Raw genomic sequence first — 11514 nt, 5'->3', positions numbered from 1 at the left:
AGTCTGGCGCCTTGCTGCTGCCTCTCTACAACCCCAGTGAGAGACTTGTCGCGCCCCTTGCTTAGGAACACTGAGGCAAAGAACTCATTGAGGAGTTCAGCCTTGTCCCCCCTGTCTGTCACCAATTGTTTCTGCCCATTTAGCAGGGGTCCTATTCCTCCCTGGGCCTTCCTTTTACTCCCTATATATCTAAAAAACAATTTCTTGTTGTCCTTTACTTGGGATGCCATCCTCAGCTCCATGGTAGCTTTGGCCCATCTAACTGCCTCCCTACAAGCGCGAGCAGAGGAGGTATATTCATCTTTGGTGATCTCTCCCTGTTTCCACTTTTTATATGCTCCCCTTTTAGCCCATAGGCTGCTCTGGATTTCTCTGGTCAGCCAGGGAAGCTTTCTGGCCCCTTTCCCTCCTTTTCCTTGCATTGGGATTGTCTCGGTTTGTGCCCGAAGGATCATTTCCTTAAAGCACAGCCACCCTTCCTGGGCTCCCATCTCTTCAAAACTCCTACTCTGCAGTGCGTCCTTGACTAATCGCTTGAGTTCATTGAAATCAGCTTTCCTAAAGTCTAGCACTTTCACCCTACTAGTTACCTTACCCACTCGACGTCTTATGATGAATTCTATTATTTGGTGATCACTGTCCCCCAGGTGACCACCGATCTGTAGGTCCCCTACCATGTCATCCCCTGTTGCCAATACCAGATCCAGATAATTATAATAAATTAGGTTTATGTGTAATGTCTGCCCCTAGCCTAAGTCTCCCCAGCCAGGTAAGAATTTTCCCTTCCTCATTCCCTTCCCCTCTGTGCTCAGCAACACATTCTCTCCTCTACATTCCCCACAGGCAGAGGGAGAAAAAAATACTTGAAAGGTGAGCGGAGTGGGCTGACAATGCACGTGCATCCCCCACAGCAGGTATGTCTATGGGGGAAGGGGTAGGAATATTGAGGCCCCAGCAATGATGGATGGAGTGGGACACAGGCAGAACCCACTCACCCCAACCCCTGCTCCTTCCCTAACCACTGGGGCCTCAATCTTCCACCCCCCCCCCATGGCAGTGAGGGAGGGAGTAGGGTTGGGGCAAGGGTAGGCCTTGCATGTTGGGGTGGGGCACAGGATGGAGCCATGAATGGCTTGTCAGGGGGGCGCCCAGCGTGGGGAGGGGTTGGCAGCTCCCACAGCTGCACACACCTCGGGAAGGCATGGGGGCCATGTGTCTGAGATCTGCACATGGGGGGAGGGTGGGCTGGGGCCAGGCTCTTCCCAGCAGGGAGGTTGGGCTGGGTTGCACTCAGGGTGGGTGGTGCTGGTGCTGGGTGGGAGGGGTTGGGGGGGCTACAGAGAATTTTGGGGTGGCTGCAGCCCCCTCACAACCCCCCCACTCCCAGTGCTGCTGTCGCCTGCCCCGAGCACAGTGCAGTGCAACCCTCCTGGTGGGAAGACCCCGGCAGAGCCCCAGCCCCATCCTGCAGCCCGCTCCACCCCATGCAGATGTGGGAGCACACCCCCCCTCATGCCCTCCCAGACTGCATGTAGTAGCATGAGTCACATCCCCTGAATGAGCCACTCATGGCTCAGTCCCGCAGCCCGCTCTGGCTGTGCAGCACCTGCCCCAGCCCCAGCCCCAGCCCCAACCCACTCCCTCCCTCACAGCTTGTTGTGTTTCCTTCTCCACCCCTGTTGCAGCCACCAGAAGCCCATAGCTGGGCTGCCTTGTGGCCCTACTGCTGCACCGCATTTGGGGAGGCTAAGCCCTATTAGCCCCCCACTTCCACTGCCTATGCCATTCCCCCTGGCTTCCCTGCCTGCCATGGCAACTGCTTTCAGCTGTCCAGGAGTGGGAGGAGGCTTTTAAGTCACTCCTGCCCCACTCTAGCAAGTCTGTACAGGAATCCAGAATTGCTCAGGGATAGCAGGGGTAGAGGTAGTGGGTGTGTGCCCACTCCCAAGCTAGCAGAGAGCATTGGGCTGGCCTGCCCACCATTACTGCTGTCTCCTACTGAGCCCAGCTCACCACAGAGCCCAGACAGAGTGGGTCAGGAGAGGCTGTGGAGTCCCCTTATCCCTAAGTCATCAGGGACAGTGGGGACAGTGACAGCAGCAGGCAAGGCAGGAGGTGAATGGGCAGGGAAGGGACATGCCATGGATGGGACGGGAGTAAGGAAATTCTTATTTCCTTCAAGGACTTAAAAATAAGTCCTTGACTGCTTCTCCCATGACACAGACTGAAAGGAGGGAGGGAAGGTGTGCGCACCACTGTGCCCCTCTGGATCTGCCCCTGAATGTAGTCTGCATTGATATAATCAAGAGAAGAATTTTGCTTATAATCCTTAAAGCATATATGAAATTCCAATTTAAGTGGCTGGAGTGTGAAATACATTAGATCAAATTCATCATATACTGCTTGAGATATGCAAATACAAGACCTAAACTATGTATGACTTTCTAACATGCCCATTAGATTGCTTCTTTTCAATATAAATTACTCCCTCTTTTGCATTCATATTCAAAATAATGAAAGTAAACTTAAATATTCAATGTTCCATACAGGTTTGCTAAAAAGTAATTTTTATTATACCCATCAGTAGGGCCAAGAATTCATGTTAGGCTCTCAAAATCAGTGGTATGTGGTTCCATTGGTTTAAATGGGTTTTGCATCATGGTAGTAAATATACCAAAATAGACCTAATTTTTAAACCAGAATTGGCATAGTGTATATTAAATATTTATTCAATTGGGTACATTTTAAAAGTAAGTGTGTGTGGCACTATGCTGCAATGAAGGAAGCTAATACAATGATATTATCAAATCATATGGCAATGATTTTTTTTTCCACATGTGCAGGAAACTATATGCAGGAAAAAACTAAAATGCATTTCAGTTACCATTTCCTCTACATCTGACAAATGAGTCTCCATTAAAAAAAAAAGTAAAAATATGAAAAATAACAAGAAAGGAAATTAGGCTGGATATGTACAATACACATGTTGTATTGTACACTGCACATGTACATGAGATGTTTATTGTTCAGTAACTAATTAATTGCACAATAAATGTCTCAGTGTCTACACATGTACCACTATTAAGGCACATAAAACTAAAACTTTGCAGCAGGATAGTACTTGTATTTACAAGTACTACTGCATGTCTTTTGTGCACAGCAGTGCACATGTAGACACTGACCAGCTGGCTGGGGCACAAGGAAGGGTTACGATATGTCTGAGTTTTCCTGGACATGTTCTCTTTTTAGATCCTCTGATCTTGGTCCAGGCAGTTTTTTTTAAATATGATCGAACTTCTGGGATTTTGTTCAGCTCAGGTTCAGAATTTTTTTCTGGCACTTCCCAGCTTGCTGTAGCAAGGAGCTGCTTGGGGCTGGGGGAGCAGGGTGATTGGAGGCAGGGTGCACACACACATGGCCAGCATGTAGCCAGGCAGGGGGTGGGAGCAGCCTGGCAGCTGGATACAGTTAAGTCTGTGTGGAGCAGGAGTTGGAGGGCAGGGCTTGGGGACTGTCCAGGGTGTGTATGTGTGGTGTGTGTATGGCAGGGGTGTGTGTGAGGGGGCAGGTACCTGCCAGCAGAGCCGTCCCTTGTGGGGGGTGAACTGGGGAAGGTGGGGCACTGGCAGCACCAGGGGGTTGCAGGTCAGGAGTGAGGGGAAGCAGCAGGGACTGGGGACTGTGGGTTGGGAGTGAGGGGAACTGGCAGGGCTGGGGTCTGTGGGTCAGGAGCGAGGGGCAGCAGCAGGGCTGGGAGGAGCTGTGGCTTGGGAATAAGGGGCAAAAGAATGGGCAGGGGCAAGGCACTGGCATATCACTGCTCTCCCACAGTCATATGGGGGGACAAGTGTCTTCTTTTTTGGAACTGGAAATATGGTAACCCTAACACAAGGGTGCTTCAGTGCCAGGACTATCTGCTGGCTAGCCTCACGCTGAAGCATCCTTGTGACCCAGCCAGCCCCTCTGTAGCTCACTGAGCCTGGTTGGAGCAGCCCTGGGCTGGCAAGCTGACCTGTCAGGCCCCTGACAGCCAGGGCTGCTGTGACCCTGCTCAATGTGCTGCAGTTTGGGTACACATGCAGGCACATCTTGGGAGCTTCCCAGGAGCAATACATTGTGGAGCAATAAGCACTGGAGTTTATTGCTGCCCCATAATGGCACATTTAGAAGCACCCACAGAGGGTTAGCATGCAGGAATGAAATATGTAGATTAAAAAAGGATAATACAGAGGAAATAATTGTGCCTACCAGAAAAGTGTCTAAGAGATAGGGAGAGAAGATTCTTTGGGTAAATAAGAGATAGGGAATAATCAACTGATCTCAGCTGATTCCATCTGTGAAGTTAGTGTGAATCTGCAATCAGTCCTAATAGGTTTTTTATTTTCCTTAAACATCTATATGGATACAATTTAATAAAGATAAGTAAGGTACTCCACCTGGGAAGGAGGAACCCCTAGCACACCTATAGGTTAGAGAGTGTCCTTCTCAGCAGCTCGGAGGCAGAGAGGGATCTTGGAGTCATAATTGACTCCAAGATGAACATGAGCCGGCAGTGAAACGAGGCCATCAACAAGGCCAATCGCACCTTGTCGTGCATTAGCAGGTGCATGACTAATAGAACAAAGGAGGTGATGCTCCCCCTCTATGCGGCACTGGTCAGGCCGCAGTTGGAGTACTGTGTCCAGTTTTGGGCGCCGCACTTCAAGAGGGACGCGGGGAATCTCGAGAAGGTCCACAGGAGGGCCACTCGCATGATTAGTGGCCTTCATGATAGACCCTACGGGGGGAGGTTGAGAGAGCTGAATCTTTTCAGCCTTCACAAGAGACAGCTGAAGGGAGATCTTGTGGCCGCCTATAATTTTCTTAGGGGAGGTCAACAGGGAATAGGGGAAGCGCTGTTTACTAAGGCGCCCCAGGGAGTGACTAGGAATAAGGGGTGTAAAATAGTTGAGAGTGGATTTAGGTTAAGTATTAGGAAGAAATTTTTCACAGTAAGGGTGGCCTTGGAATGGGCTTCCAAGGGAGGTGGTGCTATCACCTAGCTTGGAGGTCTTCAAGAGGAGGCTAGATAGTCACCTGGCTGGGGTCATCTGACCTTGGTCCTCTTTCCTGCCAGGGGCAGGGGGTCGGACATGATGATCCATTGTGGTCCCTTCCGACTCTACAATCTATGAATCTATATTTCTTAAACTTGATACAATTAAAAAAAAGCCTTCCAGGCCTGACTCATAACTGCATTACTCCTTTTTCCACTGTGACTTCACTGATCTCAGTGGAGTTATGCTAGAATAAAATTGGAATAATGCAGTAATAATACATCCTTCAAGTGGTATGGAGACTTGGCCAGTCTTATCTGATTTACACCATTGTAAATCTGTAGTATTTGGAATCAGTGGAATTGCCCTGGTATATCTGAGATTATAATCTGGTCTAGTGACTGCACAACTACTGAACCATCACCGTGTTATTATTTTATTATGATTATTTATTATGATTGGCTGACAACTTGATGGAAAGTATTTTTCTTAGGCAATATAATATAGATATGTACATGCATATAATTTATTGCAGTTAATTAGTTTGTGAATATTTTGTTAAGGCATTACCAGAAAATGCTATTTTTTAAATCTACAGTACCTCAGGCTGTAAAGTAATTAATTAGCTGTCACCTTTGTTATTTAGAAAGGGATTGTGATGATAAGTAGTCATTCATATTATGTCTATGCTTCCTTAGCGATTGATTAACACTATTTGAAACTCTAGTTCAGAGAAATAACGGAAAAACATTATAGGACTGTGCTTGTTACCTCAGTTACTAAACCAATAAAGTGATAGAAAAGCTGTATTTGCTAACTCCAGAACCCTTTCCACTACCTTGCACACTCTCAGCTACCACATACACTGCAAAGGGTACTTGGGAACATGTGTAAGGTAGAAGCCACACAACAAAAGGAAGTTTAAAGTTCTCTGCTTTTATAAGCATTATGCAGACCTTAGTATCACATAAAATAAATACCAATCAAATTGAAGGAAAGCTCCTCATTTGCTTCTATGGCTTGTAGGCTGTGGTATCTTGTCATGGACTTAAAGATGCCAAGCAAAATAAAAAGGAGCAATTATATTAATGAATTTTCAAAAATTTAAATTTTTGGCTTCAGTCCTGTTGAAGGATCAGAGTTAAGCAGGTAGTTAAAAGCTTTGCTCCTTAAATCTGTGAAAAAGTACATTATATAGCTGAACAGAATAAAATTCTCTTTCCCATCTTAGCATAACAGAGAAGGGTTGGTCAAACCACTTAGGGGATGGCCAGGTCCTAAGAAGAGTAGCCTATGTCCAATCAGGCTGGAGCTGAGATCCTCTCTGTGCCTTTCCCTGCACATAGGATTACAATAGGGAGGCTTCTCTGCCTTGTATGGCCAGCCCATGTGAACTGATTAGATCCCCCTAATTAAAGCCTTCTCATCCTCTTATCACCGTTGGCCTGCTCTGTCTCTGCCTATACCTGAGATATTTTTGGGGAGTGTTTCCATGATGCACTGGTCCGGTCCTGTAGGGAGCAGACCAGGAAAGCCAAGGCTGCAACTGAACTCCAGCTAGCTTTGAGCGTCAAGGACAATAAAAAGTCCTTTTTCAGATATGTGGGGAGCCGGAGGAAAAGCAGGGGCAACATTGGACGCCCGCTACAGGGCCGGGAAGTCCGGGTGAGGGTGATCCCCTGCCCTCCATTAATGCTGACTTTCTGAAGGAACATCTTGAGAAGCTGGATACCTTCAAGTCAGCTGGCCCTGACAATCTTCACCCCAGGGTACTCAAGGAGCTGGCGAGCATCATAGCCCAGCCTCTAGCACGGATCTTTGAAAACTCTTGGCGCTCTGGTGTAGTGCCCGAAGACTGGAAGAAGGCCAATGTGGTGCCTATCTTCAAGAAAGGGAGGAAAGTGGATCCGGCTAACTATAGGCCCATCAGCCTGACTTCTATCCCGGGGAAGATCTTAGAAAAGTTTATTAAAGAGGCCATCCTTAATGGACTGGCCGACGCCAACATCTTAAGGGATAGCCAGCACGGGTTTGTTGCGGGTAGGTCTTGCTTGACCAATCTCATTTCCTTCTACGACCAGGTGACCTATCACCTGGACAAGGGAGAAGAGATTGATGTCATATATCTTGACTTCAAAAAAGCCTTCGATCTGGTGTCCCATGATCGCCTCTTGGAGAAACTGGCCAATTGTCGCCTTGGGTCCTCCACGATCCGCTGGCTGGAAAATTGGCTCCGGGGTCGGACCCAGAGGGTAGTAATCGATGGAAGTCACTCATCGTGGTGTCCTGTGACCAGTGGGGTCCCCCAAGGCTCTGTCCTTGGACCCATACTGTTCAACATCTTCATTAATGATGTGGACACTGGAGTCAGAAGCGGACTGGCCAAGTTCGCCGATGACACCAAACTTTGGGGCAAAGCATCCACACCAGAAGACAGGCGGGTTATCCAGGCTGACCTGGACAGGCTCAGCAAGTGGGCGGACGAGAATCTGATGGTGTTCAACGCCGATAAATGCAAGGTTCTCCACCTTGGGAAAAAAAACCCGCAGCATCTTTATAGGCTCGGCAGTGCTATGTTGGCTAGCACTATGGAAGAAAGAGACTTGGGGGTCATCATTGACCACAAGATGAACATGAGCCTGCAATGCGATGCGGCGGCTAGTAAAGCGACCAAAATGCTGGCTTGCATCCATAGATGCTTCTCAAGCAAATCCCGGGATGTCATTCTCCCCCTGTACTCGGCCTTAGTGAGGCCGCAGCTGGAGTACTGCATCCAGTTTTGGGCTCCACAATTCAAAAAGGATGTGGAGAAGCTTGAGGGAGTGCAGAGAAGAGCCACGTGCACCAGTTGCTGCAGCTGGAATGCAGGGAGCCCAAGCCATGATAGGTAACACTGCCACTGCTGCGCTGCTGGTACACTCCACCTCTGCCCAGGGTGCAGAAACCAGTGCGATTCAGAATTAGAGAATGGGGTGACAGGCACTTGGGGCCTCTCCAACTTTTCATCATGGCAGAAAAGAGGTTGCTTCCCAACTCCTCCACATAGACTCCACAAATTGTGGGACACCCTCGAGTGGCTGACACTTCCCATCAGCAGAGCAAGGCGTGGGGTTGCATCCTTCTTTTAAAAAACCTAAACCTACCCACGTTTCTTTCCTACTTGAAATGCTTACTAAATTAGTAAGAGTTTGAGTGTAAAGATAAGGTGGAACTCTGCATCCAAGTACTGTTATCAACAAGTTTTGATAACCCTCATCCAATTATGACTTCCATGGTTATAAATTAAATGTATAAAAAGATGTGGTATGCTAATTTCTTACCAGTTCATTGCTGCCATCCTCATCAAAATCCTCCTCTATTCCATCAGTCATCTCTTCTCCATCTCCATCTGGCCCTCCTTCAGTTGGTTCTTCTGTAGAGTTATCTGCATTCTCTGATATGCATTCTTCTTGGATAAGATCAGCGTTATCTTCCATTTGCTTCTTTTGTGCTTCTGTAAGGAAAGCATACTCTATAGAGATTCAGTAACCTTTTCTATGCTGGAGCAGATGGGGACAGGTGTTTGAAATGTTGTGTGGTCATGTCTACCAAGTAAATATTATTAGATTTCCTCTTTCCCAAATCTATTGCATAAATTCACAGAAGCACCATCATGTTCAGCCACCCAGACAGAAAGGCCTGATGGTGATTACTGATATTCTCAAGATTCTCCTTTGTTATGGGAAATCCACATAATCACCGCAGTTATTTATTAGTAGTCAGAGTAGCATGCAGATTTCTCTAACATGTAGACAATTGTTAATTACCCATAAGTGTGCAGAGATTTATTTTCATAATCATGCCATGATTATTACTAAATAACGATATACCTAATAAATCCTTCTAATCAAAATTATTACTAGGGATTGTATAGCAGCACTCTGCTTTTGAACAGTGCGCTGAGGCAATTGCTGAAGGTCCACTTCCTCTGTCACACTCCAAAGCAGTGTAAACATAAGACCTCTTCCATCACCCACAGAGCTGCTACACGGTTACTCTGCATGGTCGCCTTGCACAGCTCTAGTATGGAACTTAGAGGATGATGAGGGCCTGGCATCTGCTTTTGACCCCTTGGGTAATTTCATCCAGCTGGCAGAAGCCCACAGAAGGAATGGGAGAAGACTGAAAGACAGGCATATTGGCTAAACGACTGGTTGGAGCCCTATGTATTTCAGAAACTCAATATGGTAATGTCAATGCACTCAAATTGACAGTGGGTCTGAGGAGGATTTGCCTGTTGCCAGGATACCAATGTCACTGCGGTGTGAAGGTGACAGTATCAATCAGCCTTAGAGCTTACAAAACAAAAGAAACATTCCCTTCTTTATTAATCTGGCTGTTCTGTATTACTGGCTAATTCATCTCATATCTTGTCAGACAGTGCATGAATCTTAAATTGGCTGTGAAGTCATATATCTTCCAGCTTTATGAATATATTATGTTTTCTACTTTAAATTATTAAAGTCCATAGCTAATATTCAAAACTCCCAACACTATTTTGTCTTACATAATCTTAAGCAAAGCCAAATCATTTCCCCTACTCTAGACTTACACATTTGTTTTACAGGTTGCTTTAATCTCTTGAGCCTTGCTAGCCTTTAACCCTTTACTCTCAAATTCTGTTTGCTAAATCTTCAAAATGTGAAAGGTTTTGCTTTGTTAGTCATTAAACCTTTTCAGAAATATCCTTTGACTTGAATCTGGAATCATGTTAGGTATCCTTTTTGAAATACAAACTGAGTAATGATGAAATATAACATTCTGTCCATGGAGACTTATCTTAAAGTATTCAACATCTATTTTTGCAACACTTTCTGAATCCAACTAGTATTGTTAGCATAAGCTCTAGTATCAGCCCAATTTCTGATATGACATTTCAATCAAGAGAAAAGTAGCATTGCCAGCCACAGGTAATCCCCTAAAAATATCTTAATTTGCCTAAGTGTTCTCTCTTCTCTTTCTCAATTTAAGGTCTGTCTGAAGGAGGACAATCTATTGAAAGGTTAGAAATTTAAGAGGACAAACCCTTCACATACTATATTAAACTGTGTGAAAAGGCAATGCAAACTCCTGTTCAGAATAAGCAGTGCGAATCCTAAAAACAAGAAGCTAAGAAGCAGTGAAAATTTTGATCATTTTTATATGACATACTGCATTTTGTCTTACTGCCTTTATGGAAGTCATAAAGGTGGAAGAGAGATTTTTTGTTTAACTTCTTTCCTCTTTACTAATTCTGCGACTTAAAATGACAAACAGCATATGTCAGCCAAGGGAAATATGATAAAGTTTGTTCTTAAATCTAACATAAAATCTATTGATAGATATGTTAAAAAAGACAGGAGATTATAAAAAGGAGTTGTACTACACTTGTGTATTCAGTAAAAGATGAGAAAAAAACACCTTGCTCAATAGGTGTTTAAAGTTATGTTTGCAATCTACTGCATGGGAACTCTTGGAAGCTTAGTGCATTTGAAAAGCAAGCCACTTATTTAAATGTCTAAATAAAGATTTAGAGTTAGGATTTTCAAAGGTGCTTAACATTAAGTACCCATTTTTGAAAATCTCAAACATTATATTTCCATAAAGAATATCCTCCTCCTGTGGTCTCACTGACCCAGCACAAGCAAACACCCTTCTGGTATGGCTTTTCCACATCTCTACTCACAAACTAGACTCAACAAATTTCCTAAGAATCCACTTATTTCTAATTATTTCTTGCTATTTAGCCTTCAAGTATTTGCTGGGTCAATACGCATAGCTGAATAAAAGCTTGCAAATAACTATGTTAAAATACAATCTTTATTATTTGTAGAATCTGAGTTTCCATCCAGAGTCTGTAGCTGAGATTGACAAGACTGAAGTATAGCATATAGATTTCTCTTTCTTTCTTTCTTTTGGTTGAAAGACTAAGACAGGATCTTTCCCTGCTCTTTAAGCTAATATTACTGAAAATCATTCTAAAGATCTTAAGCAAAATAAAACTTTAGCATGCAACAAATAGGAACAACAAGCCGCAGGGATTAATGTTTTAGCCTTAGGTTCTCTGTTTTTATTCTACTAAAACATCCATGGTCTGGATAACAATAAAGGTTAGAACCCTGCCTGACATTGCAAAGTGAATTTTCAGTCCCTGAAAAGTTATTGCTTAGTAAGCAAATAGTTGAAGTTAGGGGTGATGAAGATCCAGATCACAGTCCACAGCTGTAGCAACTAACATTACTGCCTCTTGTCCTGCTGGGAAGACCTGTGGGCCAGAAGACATGCCGGATCGGGTCCATGGATTAGCCCTGTACCAGTCATCCAACTGCAACTGAACTCCAGCTAGCTTTGAGCTGCAACTGAACTCCAGCTAGCTTTGAGCATCAAGGACAATAAGAAGTCCTTTTTCAGATATGTGGGGAGCCGGAGGAAAAGCAGGGGCAACATTGGACCCCTGCTG

The 11514-nt window shown here is 45.1% G+C and overlaps 1 protein-coding gene across 2 annotated transcripts in view; it reads right to left on the bottom strand.

Annotated features, from left to right (window-relative positions):
• The window catches only part of RALYL (RALY RNA binding protein like), a 369506-nt gene that overhangs the window by 17412 nt on the left and 340580 nt on the right, over positions 1 to 11514 (bottom strand). For both annotated transcript variants that reach the window (XM_025201808.1, XM_025201807.1), the window contains exon 7: positions 8357 to 8529. In XM_025201808.1, the coding sequence (XP_025057593.1) occupies positions 8357 to 8529 (173 nt within the window). The remainder of the gene's footprint in view (positions 1 to 8356; positions 8530 to 11514) is intronic.

The sequence above is a fragment of the Alligator sinensis genome, unplaced genomic scaffold (genome assembly GCF_000455745.1).
Source record: "Alligator sinensis unplaced genomic scaffold, ASM45574v1 scaffold340_1, whole genome shotgun sequence".
NCBI lineage: Eukaryota > Metazoa > Chordata > Crocodylia > Alligatoridae > Alligator > Alligator sinensis.
The sequence above is the reverse complement of the archived record's forward strand: the minus strand, read 5'-3'. Positions and strand labels throughout refer to the sequence as shown.